Raw genomic sequence first — 14547 nt, forward strand, 5'->3', positions numbered from 1 at the left:
TGCTGCATCCACAAAAAAAAAACCTCAGATGACAACAGATACTGGCGAGGATGTGGAGAGAGAGGAATACTCCACTACTGATGATGGGACTGCAAGCTGGTACAACCACTCTGGAAATCAGTCTGGAGGTTCCTCAAAAAGATGGACATTGTACTACCTGAGGACCCAGCTATACCTTGGGCACATACCCAACATATAACATATGATGCTCCAACATAAAACAAAGACACATGCTCCACTATGTTCATAGCAGCCTTATTTATAATAGCCAGAAGCTAGAAAGAACACAGATGCCCTTCAACAGAGGAATGGATATAGAAAAGGTGGTACATCTACACAATGGAGTACTACTCAGCTATCAAAAACAATGACTTCATGAAATTCATAGGCAAGTGGATGAAACTAGAAAATATCATCTTGAGTGAGGTAACCCAATCACAGAAAAACACACATGGTATGCACTCACTGATAAGTGGATATTAGCCCAAAAGCTCAAATTACCTAAGATACAATCCACAGACCACGTGAAGCTCAACAAGAAGGACAACCAAAGTGCAGATGCTTCAGTCCTTCTTAAAGGGGGAAAAATATTCATAGGAGGAGATATGGAGACAAAGTGTGGAGCAGAGACTGAAGGAATGGCCATTCAGAGCCTGCCCTACCTGGAGAACCAACCAATATATACATACATACATACATACATACATACATACACACACATGCACATATGCATGTGTGTAAATGTATATATTTGCATATGTATGTGTATATGTAAATGTATATTGTATTTGCATATGCATGTGTGTATGTAAATGTGTATGTGTATGTATATATATGCCAAACCTAGACAATATTGATGAAGCCAAGAAGTGCATGCTGACAGGAGCCTGATACAGCTGTCTCCTGAGAGGCTCAGCGGGAGAATGACAAATACAGAGGTGAATGATAGCAGCAAAAGATTGAACTGAGAACGGGGTCCCCATTGAGGAGTTAGAGAAAGGATTGAAGGAGGCATCCTGCCTCAAGCATACTAACAGCTTCTCTTGCGTTCTGACTGAAGATGTTTGGCTATCTTTACTATCTGAAGGGAAAGAAAGAGCAGCAACTCTGCACATGTGAACAGCATGGGCAGGCAAACCGACTACTGGGGGAACCAACCAAGCAAGGGGGCAGGAATTTATCTTCTTCCCATAGCTCATTCACTCAACTGGAAAACCATCAGGATATAAGAAAAACCATAGAATGGTAGAAGTAGAGACGACAAGGAAAGATGAAACTCCTCCTTTATTAGGAGAAGCACATCCTTTTTCTGGAACTAAAAGACTGAAATTGGGAGTATACTGCTTTGTGCAAAGGCATCCCTCATTCTCATGCCTACAGTGCCACCTGCTGGCTGCAAAATGTTTTCTCTCCCTCTCCCTCTCCCTCTCCCTCTCCCTCTCCCTCTCCCTCTCTCTCTCCCTCTCCCTCTCCCTCTCCCTCTCCCTCTCCGTCCTTCCCTCCCTCCCTCTCTCTCTGTTATTTTATTTATTTACTTACATTTCAAATGTTATCCCCCTCCCACTTTTCCCTCCACAAATCCCCACTCTTTCCCCCTCCCCATGCCTCTATGAGGGTGCTCCCCCACTCGCCCACTCACTCCTGCCTCAGCAACCTAGTATTCCCCCTACCCTAGGTCATCAAGCCCCACAAGACCAAGGGCCTCCCCTCCCACTGATTACCAATAAGGTCCATCCTCTGCTACATATGCAGCTGGAGTCAAGGGCCACCCCACCACCACCACCACCACGTGTACTCTTTGGTTGTTGGTTTAGTACCTGGGAGCTTTGGGGGATCTGGTTGGTTGATATTATTCTTGCTATGGGGTTGCAATCCCCTTCGGTTCCTTCAGTCCTTCCCCTAACTCCTCCATTGTCCCTGTGCTCAGTCCAATGATTGGCTGCTTGCCCGTGCTTCTGTATCAGTGTGGTTCTGTCAGAGCTTTTCAGGAGACAGCTATACCAAGCTGCTGTCATCAAGAGCTTCTTGGCATCAGCAGTAGTGTCTGGGGTTGGTGTCTGCAGATGGGATGGGTCCCTAGGTGAGGCAGTCTCTGGATGGCCTTTCCTTCAGTCTCTGCTCAAGTCTTTGTCCCTGCTTTTTCTCTTGACAGGAGCAATTCTGGATTAATATTTCTGGTCTGGATGGGTTTCCCCATCCCTCAAACAGGGGCTGTGCCTAGCCACTGGATATATGCTCTACAAGTTCTACCTCCCCTTTGTTGGATATTTTTGGCTAATGTCCTCCCTCTTGGGCTCTGGGAACCTCTTGGGTCCCTGGCATCTAGAACTTTCTAGTGGCTACCCCCAGTTCTCCTTCCCCACTGCTACACACTTCCTTTCAAATTCCTAACCCTCTGTACTTGCTGTGCCCCATCTCCTCCCATATCTTTTCCCTCCCCATTCTCTCTCCCTGCCAGATCCCTGACTCGTCCTACTTTCCAAGATATTTTCTTCCCTCTTCTGAGTAGGACTGTAGCATCCACACTTTGGAGTGGTCTTCTTTCTTGGATTTCACATAGTCTGTGAGTGCTATCGTGGGTATTGCAAGCTTTGTTATGGCTAATATCTACTTATCAGTGAGTGCATAACGTGTGTTCTTTTGTGACTGGGTCAAGAAGTTATTTTCTAGTTCCATCCATTTGCCTATGAATTTCATGAAGTCATTGTTTTTGATAGCTGAGTAGTACCCCATTGTGTAGATGTACCACCTTTTCTGTATCCATTCCTCTGTTGAAGGACACCTGTGTTCTTTCCATCTCTGGCTATTATAAATAAGGTTTCTATGGACATAGTGGGGCATGTTAACTTCTTATATGTTGGAGCATCTTTTGGGTATACAGTGAAGAGTGGTAATAGAAGAGAAAGTGGGAAAGAACCTCGAACACACAAACACATTGGCACAGGGGAAAATTTCCTGAACAGAACACCGACAACTCATCCTCTAAGAGCCACAATTGACAATCGGGACCTCATAAAATTCCAAACCTTCTGTAAGGCAAAAGACACTGTCAGTAGGACAAAACAGAAACCAACACATTAGGAAAAGATACTAACACTACCTCAGATAGAGGGCTAATATGTAATATAACAGAAACTCAAGAAGATAGACTCCAGAGAACCAAATAGCCCTATTAAAAAATGGGGTACAGAACTAAACAACAATTCTCAATAGAGGAATATCAAATGGCTGAGAAGCATCATAGTCATCAGGAAAATGCAAATCAAATGACCCTGTGAAAACACAAATCACACAGTCAGAATGGCTAAGGTAAAAAACTCAGGCAACAACAGATGCTGGAGAGAATGTGGAGAAAGAGGAACACTCCTCCATTGTTGGTGGAATTGCAAACTGTTACAACCACTCTGGAAATCAGTCTGGAGGTTCCTCAGAAAATTGGACATTCCACTACCTGAGGACCCATCTATAACTCTTCTGGACATATACTCAAAAGATACTCCAACATACAACAAAGACACATGCTCAACTATGTGTAGCAGCCTTATTTATAATAGCCAGAAGCTGGAAAAACACAGATGCCCTTCAATAGAGGACTAGATACAGAAAATGTACATCTACACAATGGAGTAATATTCAGCTATCAAAAACAATGACTTCATGAAATTCATAGGCAAATGGATGGAACTAGAAAATATCATCCTGAATAAGGCAACCCAATCACAGAAAAACACACATGATATGCACTCACTGATAAGTGGATATTAGCTCAAAAACTTGAATGCAATCCACAGACCACAGGAGGCTCAAGAAGAAGGGTGACCAAAATTTGGATGCTTCAGTCCTTCTTAAAGGGGGAAACAAAAATATCCATAGGAGCGGATAGGGAGCCAAAGTTTAGAGCAGAGACTGAAGGAGCGGCCATTCAGAATCTGCCCCACATGTGGCCACCAAATATATATACAGCCACCAAAACTAGGTAAGATTGATGAACCTAAGAAGTGCAGGCTGACAGGAACCAAATATAGACCTCTCCTGAGAGACACAGCCAGAACATGTCAAATGCAGAGGCAAACACTAGCAGCAAAACACTGAACTGAGAATGGGACCCCCCCTTAGGGGGAATTAGAGAAAGGATTGGAAGAACTAAAGGGGCTTGCAACTCCATAAGAACAACAATGCCAACCAACCAGAGCTTCCAGGGACTAAACCATACCCAAAGACTATACATGCACTGACCCTGGGCTCCAACTGCATATGTAGGAGAGGATAGCCTTGTAGGCACCAGTGGAAGGAGAAGCCCTTGGTCCTGTCAAGGTTGGACCCCCAGTGCAGGTGAATGTGGGGGGGGTGGTAAGGGGAGTTGGGGGCAACATCCTTATGGGGGAGAGGGAGGGGAGGGGGGCTTATGGACAGAAAGCTGGGAAAGGGAATAACATTTGAAATGTAAATAAAGAAATATATCCAATTAAAAAAAGAAAGAAAAGACCCTCCTGAGTGTGGTAATCCAGACCCAGAAAGACAAGTGTGATATTCCTGTATTTAAATAAGTGCATCTTAGCTATAAAGGAAAGGATAATCACACGATAATTCACAGACCCAAAGAAGCTAAGTAATAGTGAGGGCTCAAGGGGGAGAGCTAGACAACTGTGACAGGGAACTAGAATAAACACTGCAGCTTCCTTCAGGGGAAGTGGGGTTTAGAACAGAAGGGACCAATCGGGTGATAGGAGAAGAGAGTGACAGAGTAACAGGAGAGACAATTGGAATCAGTAGACATTTCTGGGTTGAGCAAGAAACCTAAGACAATAGAAATTCCCAGGAATCTTTGAGGGTCACCCTAGGTGGGTCTTGGGGAATCACTCTGAAGAGGGAGAAGGATTGTAGGAACCAGAGGAGTCAAGGACAACACAAGAAAACCCACAGAATCAACCGGTCTGTGCCCATGAGGGTTCACAGAGGCTGAACCACCAACCAGGGAGTGCAAGGGACTGACAAAGGCCCTCCACATGTTACAGTTGTGCAGCTTGGTCTTCTTGTGGGACTTCTAACAGTGAGACCAGGAGCTGTCTCTTACTCTGTTGCCTGCCTTCAGGATCCTTCGCTCCTACTTGATTGCCTCATCTAGCCTTAATGAAAGAGGAGGTGCCTCATCTTGCTGCAAAGAGATATTCCAATGGCTTGTTAATATCTATCATGGCCAGCACTTTTCTGAAGAGAAACAGAGGAGTGGATGGAAAGGTGGGGAGAAGAGAGGTAAGGGAGGAAGTGGCTTGTCTTTACTGAGGTAGGCTTTTTGTCTTGACTGAGCATCAGAGTGGAGCTGACTCTGAAGACATGGGTGCAGGTGAGCAGGAGGAGAACTGACCCTGCCTCCTGCCAATGCCTGCATTGGATGACTTAATCAGAGCAGTGCTGAAGAGCTCACCCTGTATGGAAAACGGGGAGCAGGCAGGCTGACAAGCTCAGCTGCCATCCGGGTCCATGTCCAGGTCCAGGGCTTTAGTTGGCTCACCCGAAAGTCATCTGTTAACCATTGGAACACATGAAAGGGCTGGTCTCACTGAACCAAAACTGCAGGATCTCCATGACACAGAATAACAACATGATAACCAGGAGATGCCCAGTATTGATGGTGTCACAGAAACCAAACCAAGGACACGTTATAATGAACATTTGAAAGTGATGAGATGTTTTCTCTGCTTTGTTTTACTTGCTGTTGGGTTTTGTTGTTGTTGCTGCCGCTGCTGTTCCTGTGTTCTTTATTTGGTCTAGGGAGGTTATAAGGGCAGTGGATGGATACTAGGGGACAGGGAGAAGAGTGGAACTGGGGTGCCATGATGTGAAACTTACAGAAAATCAATACAGTTTTTTTAGAGGGAAGTTATGGAGTATCCAAGCTGTAAGATATTGTGAGTTGTGGTTATGTGGTTTTGCTTTAAATCTATGATTTGTTACTATACAATTAGCACTTCCAAATCATAATTAACTTTAATCTCACATGCAGGGGATTCTTGAAAACTGGGAAATTCAAGTTTTATCAAATGTTACTTCCCTTGGTAGGCATGATTTTCCCCTGTTATCTCCCTGTGTGCACACACATCTGCCTAGTGTGTTTACATACATTACCACGCATATCATTTATGAAGAAGTCCACAAAAGAAATGTAACAAGTTGTGGAGGAAGGAGAAAATGTATACATGACACACTGTCGAGAGATTATTTTCCTAGATAGTGACATAGGAATGAGTCACCAGTGATCTGGTTACATGGTGGGTTACTTTTCTTAAAAACCACAGTGTTAAGTTCTGATCGTTAACTTTTACTAAAACAAGACACGAGATTGGTAATACACTTTCCACTAGAAATGCCCTCAAATGAAATTGTGGCTAGTGATCTGACATACACTACAAAAAAACTTTATTAGTGCTAAAACAGTGAAGTTTTTTCACATATGAAAAATTGGAACTGGTTCACAAAGAATTGAAAAAAATGTAGGACAGTTCAGAGGTAGCATCCCTGCCATTCAGGAAGGACTGCCAGTTACAGGTACACAGGACAGGAGGACCTGTTTGCTCACAAGTAGAAGCAGGGTCTCAGTCATCTGTGTGAAAGACTATGCCGCTTCAGACTGGAATGAAACAGAGCTCAAAGGGTGGGGGCACAGACAATAAACCAGGTTGAACTGGGGTTGTGTCGATGTCCTCTGGATTGACAAGAGGTTTTAAAGTAAAATGCTGTAAAATGCTGGTCAGGATTAAGAACATCTCCATGCGGGCTAAACCTTCTCCAATACAGGCTCTTCTTCCTAAAAGGGACATGCAACTGGTAAGCCATTGATTCCTCATAATTCTGATTCTGCCTTAACACACATAGAAAATATGTTATGAGTGAGTAATTAACATAAACTAATTACCTAACAACTGATTGTATTTCTTCACTGTTCTGATTTCTTCCCTTCCTTTCCTCAGGAAAATGCCTTTTCTTTTCTTCTTTTAACCATTTTTTGTTTGTATTTTACATTTTTATTTTCATAAACTGTGTGTGTGTGTGTGTGTGTGTGTGTGTGTGTGTGTGTGTGTGTGTGTGTGTGTGTGTGTGTAAATTCGTGATAACAGTCCCGGTTGTCCTGGAACTCTCTTTGGAGACGAAGTTGGCCTTGAACTCAAAGAGATCCACTTTGCCTCTGCCACTGCCTCTGCCACTGCCTCTGCCTCTGCCTCTGCCCCTGCCCCTGCCCCTGCCCCTGCCCCTGCCCCTGCCCCTGCCCCTGCCCCTGCCCCTGCCCCTGCCTCTGCCTCTCTGCCTCTGCCTCTGCCTCTGCCTCTGCCTCTGCCTCTGACTCTGCCTCTGACTCTGACTCTGACTCTGACTCTGACTCTGACTCTGACTCTGACTCTGACTCTGACTCTGACTCTGACTCTGACTCTGACTCTGCCTCCTCAAGAGCTAAGATTAAAGGCATATGCCACCATGCATGGTTGATTATTCTTGTGTGTGTGTGTGTGTGTGTGTGTGTGTGTGTGTGTGTATACAAAAAGAAATCTTATTAAGTGCATTTATTTTTGCTCATGTGTATTTTTATATTTTGCTGCTAATTATTTCTTTTCATACATGAAAATACATGTAAGTAAATTTCAGTTTCACTTACTATTGCACTCATACCTCCTAGGTTCCTCCACACCATCTTCAAACTAAGTTTTTATCTCACTTTTATGTCTACATGGTTCTTTGTCTTGTTTTGGCTCTATGACCAGCTGAGTTTAACCAGGAACACTGCCGTAGTCATGAGTGTGAGGCATGGGCATGAGCACACCAGCACACACTCATGCACACTTACACACACACACACACACACACACACACACACACACACACACGTATAGAAATTTATATGATACAAAAGTGTCCTTTTCTCCTATCCCCCAGGTCTTGGTAGCTTATTTCTACTGATCTGCTTTCTAAGGGATAACTCAAGTCATAAATCTGCTAAAAGAAAAATAATCTAAAACTGGACATGGGCAGGTGTAAAAACAAATGCTACAAAGTGTTCTGCAAATGATTATTGGAATCTAACTTCCTCTTGCTCTTTCAACTTCCCAAGACCTAAGCCATCTCTATTTTCCCATTGCAAAGGAGATGGACAGAAACAAGCTTCCTGTGACACATTCTAGTCACTTCTCTGAGTAGATGAACAGCCACTGTTCTCTACCTCTTGTCTGTATCCCTTCAGATTCAGCTTAGATGTCATGTGGTCTGTGTAAACTTCTTAAACAAAATTAACACAGTGTTTGTTTGCCATAGTTGCTTCTTATGCAAAACAATGTCTATGAAATTTAAATTATTAGTTAGTATAAAAAAATTCAATATGAGTTCTAAGGACGAAGCCTTAGTTCTTTTACTAATGCCCACAGAGTTAGGACAAAGCAGGCCTTTAGCACATGAGAAGTCAACAGGAACCTCACAAGGTAGATAATCCAAATTACAGTAAGGAAGACAGGAGTTAGACAGCAGGGTGGCTTTCTACCCTTTGAGAGCTTCCCTGAGCATTTCAGTGTGGAATTATGACTACAAGCATTGCCAAACACACATTTCTTACAAAACTTGAAGCAAATCTACTATTTCTGTCCACTTTAGGATAGGACCTTCGACCTCCACTCTTCCTCATCCACACCCTATCAGCATTGGTTACTCTCCCATTCTGCATTTGACTTTTATGCATCCTATATCCAAGAAGTAGCTTTCATGGACTCCATTAGCCTAAGAGTTAGCTCCTTCCGGGTCTGAATAAACTCATCAGGTTGGACATTGGGTGATTATTTCTTCCTCTGGTTTAACACTGCCAGGTCCCAGCTCTGGCTGCCGCCTATATTTCTCTACAATACATAGGTTACAGAGGAAGAGTCTAAGGAGGAGAGGGCCCAGCCCTACTAAGTTATTGATCCACTACAGCTTTTTGTGTGAGTCTTGAGGACTTTTCCATACTCTGTCACTTCCTCTGTTCCCATGAGGACAGTCACTTCCTTAAACTCCTTAATCACACATTAGAGTGCAACAATCTTTTCTGAGACCATTTCAAATTGAAAGGTAATTAAATGGTACCTTCTGCAAGCAATTTCTCTTACGGTCTGATCACTCAACCTGTTGTCCTTCAAAAACACCAGAGTTGCAACTACTCTATCTGGCTCCCCAAAAGGACTTGAGTGAGGCACACTTTCACAGAATAATCTTTTCCTTTATCACCTTTGTTTCCTTCACACACTGTACCACTGAATCTGAGCCTGAGTTGTTACATGTAAGGTGTTTATTCCTTGGGTTTACAGTGACTGGCTCCTTTGGGTGGAAAGGAAGTCCTAATTAGAATAGGATTTCTTCTAGTAGGAACTATCAAGAAGTTCATCCCTGAGTCACAAAGCAGAATCAGTGGGTGGAACCTCTAATCCAATAAGAAGCAGCCATCACTTGGGCAGTACTGCCTCTGGCCTCGTGAAGACGGCTATTCATGCCACCCATGGGATTCTTCATGCACAGCCCTGCTCACCTCACCTGGGCCCTAACACATAGGAACACAAAGCTTGCTTGCCTGCTGAGAAAGCCATGAAGTAGTCACTCTTCTTGAAGTTGCCTTTTTCATCGAGAAAGTGGCCAGGGTCGAACTTCTCTGGGTTGGGAAATTCTTTGTCATCGTGCAGGGCAGAAGTCAGACATGCCATTACGCTTGTGCCCTGAAAGAAAGAGAGCAAAAGTCATTTATGAAGGGGGACATGGAATCTTAAAACAATTCAGACATCTCTCCTTTGATCTCTTAGCTCTGGGACGAGCAGATTGAGATAGAAAACCGAAGTCATTTGTTTCATGTCAAGAGAGCACATCAATACCAGCCCTAACAGTTCTAAATCTTATAATGCTCACTAAAGGTCTCTCCGTCCATTGACTTCACAGCCATCCTCACTAGTCTGTGGTCTGATGCCAGCAGGTTGCAGAATTAAAGTGCTCTTTGGAGTGCATGAATCTTGATACTTATTCAGCTTGTCATCTCACGGGGCAATACAACTGAAAATCCATCTCAACTCAGTGGAAGAGGGGGTGAAAAGATTGTCGGAGCCAGCAGGGTGAAGAACATCAAGGAAATAAGGCCTTCTAAACACAAGGGGACTTAGGCTGGGGAGATGGCTCAGTGGTTAAGGGCACTGGCTGCTTTTCCAGAGGTCCTGAGTTCAATTCCCAGCACCCACATGGTGACTTACAACCATCAGTGATGGGATCTGATGGCCTTTTCTGGTGTGTCTGAAAACAGCTACAGTGTACTCATATGAATAAATCTTCTTTTAAAAAAAAAAACACAAGAGGACTTTCATGCCGTATGAATTCAAATCACAGAGACTATAGCAGCATGCCCACGACCTTCACAGGTCTAAGTCAGATATGTTCATAGTGCCCAGAGGAAAAGTCAACACAAGCCCCAACCCTAACCCAGAAGCTATCTCAAGTTAGCAAGCACTAGTTAAAAAAAAAGTGTTTTCCAACAGGATCTCACTAGGAAAATAAATGCCACTTAGGGCAAATCTGCTGCCAAGCAGAAGATAGCCAACAGAAAAAAGAATTCTCAGTGGTAACTGGGAGGGTTTCTCTTGGTTTGGTTTGTTGTGGGGTGGTTTTTGGGTTTTGTTGTTGGTAGTTGATTAGTTTGATTGTTTGTTTGTTGTTTGTTGTCTTTTAATGCATTCTCTGGGCATTTTTTTACTATTAGGTCTTTAGTTTATATATTATACTTTCTGGTTTTGTGTTTTATGGTATTTCTGTGTGCAATTTGTGCATCTCCCCATCTGGGTGTCTTTCATGTGCTTTTGCTTTGGCACTTTTTCTCCCGTTTCTTTTGGTCTACTCTTGTTTGTTTTTGTTGTTACTGGGTTCTTTTTTGTTTTGTCTTGTTTTTGTTTTTAGTTGCTTGTTTATTATCTAATCGGAAAAATAAAAGGTATAAACTTGTGTAGTTATGGAGGTGGGGAGATCTGGGAGGAGTTGGAGGAAGGGAAACTGGTCCAAATATATTTTCAATATCTATTTCCATATAAGAGAAGAAAATTAAATTAATTTCATTGACTTTGGAATGAAATGTGAGTCATTTTCAAAGCCTCCTTGGCATTTTCTTCAATATCTATTAGGTGAGCCGCTGGAAAGAAGCTCCCAGAGCCACCATGAAAAGGGAGAAACGAGAGTCACGGGGACTGAAAAATTCTTGGCCAATGTGAAAGGGAAATATGCTTGTCTAGATTTAGAGTAGTCATACAAAACTTCTAACTATAGCTGTGACGAATATATTTGAGCACTCAAAGGAATCGTTGCAAAGAATGTACAGGAGATGAGGCATTTTCTAAGTCACAGAGGATGCCATTAATATAGCCTAATACTACAGAATATCAAGGTATTCATAAATGGAAACAACAAAGACATAAATTCTAGAATTTAAAAAAATCTGATTGAAATGTTACTACACAAAATTGAAAGCATTAAAAGACTAAGCATAAAGACATGAACTTAGAGACCTGTAAACCGGAGTCAGCTGAGACATTCTACCTGATGATCTCAAGTTCAAATACACACACACACACACACACACACACACACACACACACACACACGTGTGTGGAGTAAAACTTGAGCAAAACTACAAATATTCTGGAACATGGAAGGTCCTTGAAAAAAGAAAACAGTACAAAGTGGGTTTTCCGTTATTGTGGTATTATCCAGAGGGCAGGTTCCAGGGGGAAAGATTGAATGACTCTATCTTGACTATAAAGCTTTATTCTCCCTGCTTAGAAAACAAGTGACAAGCTTCCCATTTAAGGCTCACACAGAAGCTGAAAGGGAGAAGGGTACATCCCAGAAGCAGAATGACCAGAGTAGGAGAGCCCTAAACTTTCTGGGTGTGATCACCAACATCTCTAGAGACATCATGCACTAGGCATGTTTGGGTCAAACATTAAAATGTCTAATGAATTATTCAAAACATTCCCTCATACCCCTAACCAATACAATCTCAGACAGAAATGTTATGTCTTTATCTCCAGCAAACTTGGAACCCAACTAATGTTAATCAATGTTCAATAATATTAATAATGTAGAGGCTAGGGAGATGGCTCCGTGGAGAAAGTGCTTCCTAAGCAAGTATGAGGACTAGGCATGAGTTTGTGGGGCCAAAATTAGCTGTGTGACGTTTTAAATTTGTGAGTTAATTGAAATAAAGTGATTTTTTATTGATAAAATACTAAGTGTTGGTTAAAACTAGGTAGGAAATAGCAGCACAAGCCTATAATCTCCACTGCTTAGGAGGCTGGAGCTGGAATACTATTTTGAAGTCCAAATTAAAATCTAGTCTCCAAATAAATTATGTAGACTGATATGTATATAAAAACAATACCAATGTATAAGGTATAATACCAACTTACTGAACTTCATAAGTGAGTTCCCCCAAAGCAAGGAAGAGGAAAGATAGTTAGATTGTACTTCTCCCAAGTAAATCAAACAGAAAATATTGGGGGAGATGGAAATACAGAATTGTGGTTAATTGAAAATAGTAAAACTAAGCAAAAGCAAGGATGTGGACAGCAGATTGAATTATCAAATATCAGGGAACTGACAAGTTCATGAGAATGCAACCATACTAGAAAACCATATCAACAAAAGTCAGGCAAAGTAGCATAGAGTGAGAGGGCTGGGATCCTGGGATATAGTTCTGGAACCCTTCTAGAAGGACAAGCTATCTGTAATCACATTACTTAATTATTAACAGGCAAACTGACCAATGAGGAGCACCAAGGAAATGCATCTCACCTTGGGAATGTGGTATCCTCTGAACTCCACATCCTGCGTTGTCTTACGAGGCAAGGGAATGGGAACAAAATCAATGTATCTCTGGATCTCATGCAGCACAGCATCCGTATAGGGCATGTGGTTCCTGTCCTGCATGCAGGGTCTCCGGTGTCTACCAATCACGCGAGTAATTTCTTCCTGAATTTTAGCTTATAGGGTAGAAATCATGGTTTTTATAAAGTGAAAAAGAATTATCCTTTCTATGATTTTTGATCATTTTCTAGTTGGGATAGGAAGTAGAGAGCTAAATTAGTCCATTTTGCAAGAGGAGAAAACCTAATATAGAGATAAGATTCTGTAAATGAGATACTTGTGGATCCACCACAGAATTCCTAAAGACTATAAACACGTTCAGCAAAGTAGTAGAATAGAAAGTTAACGTATGAAAGCAATGCCTTTTCCATATATCAATAACAAACATGAGAAACAAATAGCAAAAAAGCACATTGAGAATAGTGTCACACATACATACACACACAGACACACACACATACACATACACACACATACACACACACACATATACACATACACATACACATACACACACACACACACACGTACACACACACAATAAGACATGCAGTGCAGTGGGGGGAAAAGGACAGTCTATTCATTAAATAGTATTGAAAGGACTGGCTATCCATTTGCATGAGAACAAAATTATATCCATGTCTTTCAGTATACGTAAAAGTCAACCCAAAGTAGATCAAAGCCTTTAATTGAAGCCTGAAATTCTGATGCTTCTAGGGAAAATATCAAGAATGCCCTTCAAGACGTAGATGTAGGCACAAACTTTCTGAACAAAATTTTTACTACAGGGCACTGGCCTCAAGAGTCAACAGACAGAACCAAATAAAATCAAAGGATTCTGCACAGCAAAAACAAACAAGCAAACAAACGAAAAACCCAACCACACAAAAACCTAACAGAATCCCCAGAATGGGATATTCTTTGCCAACTATCTTTCAGACAGGGGACTATGGTTCAGAAATGACAAAGAACTGTAAAAACTAAACACACACACACACACACACACACACACACACACACACACACACACAAAGAAAATCTACCAATCCACAGTTGACAGATGAAATGAATATAAATTTCTCATAAGAAGAAACAAAGCTGGATAAGTAGTATTTGCTTAGGTGTTCAACACCCCTAGTCATCAGGAAAATGCAAATTAACACTTCTTAATGAGTGCTAATAAGATGCTGTCTCACCCAGAATACACTGCTGATGGGAGAGTAAATTAGTACAGCCATCATGAATATTATTATGGAGGTTCCTCAATGGTTTCAAACGTGATCTATCACATGACCCTTCAATATTACTCCTGGACATGCATCCAAGAACCCCGTATGCTATGACAGACACACTTACACATCCTTGTTTATTGAAAGCAAAGAAGTGGAACCAGCCTAGATGTTCATCAACAGATGAACGAGTGACTAAAAGGTAGGACACATAAAGAATGGAAGGATTTTCAGCAGTGAAAAAAAAGTTATGACATAAAGTTGATCAATAAAAAACCACCACCCAAAGATTACACAGGGACAGACCCACGGCTCCAGCTGCGTATGTAACAGAGGATGGCCTTGTTGGGCACCAATGGGAGGAGAAGCCCTTGGTTCTACTAAGGCTGGACCACCACCCCCCCGCCCCGCCACC

General features: G+C 42.2%; 1 protein-coding gene across 3 annotated transcripts in view; it reads right to left on the bottom strand.

The window, feature by feature from the left end:
• Positions 1 to 6395: 6395 nt before the first annotated feature.
• The window catches only part of Cyp2c22 (cytochrome P450, family 2, subfamily c, polypeptide 22), a 39632-nt gene continuing 31480 nt past the window's right edge, over positions 6396 to 14547 (bottom strand). For all 3 annotated transcript variants that reach the window (NM_138512.2, XM_087608569.1, XM_087608526.1), the window contains 3 exons: positions 12832 to 13019; positions 9581 to 9722; positions 6396 to 6805 (listed from right to left, as the gene is read on the bottom strand). In NM_138512.2, coding sequence (NP_612521.2) covers positions 6624 to 6805; positions 9581 to 9722; positions 12832 to 13019 — 512 coding nt within the window. In that variant the 3' untranslated portion in view covers positions 6396 to 6623. The remainder of the gene's footprint in view (positions 6806 to 9580; positions 9723 to 12831; positions 13020 to 14547) is intronic.

This window comes from Rattus norvegicus, chromosome 1 (assembly GCF_021556685.1).
Source record: "Rattus norvegicus strain SHRSP/BbbUtx chromosome 1, alternate assembly SHRSP_T2T, whole genome shotgun sequence".
NCBI lineage: Eukaryota > Metazoa > Chordata > Mammalia > Rodentia > Muridae > Rattus > Rattus norvegicus.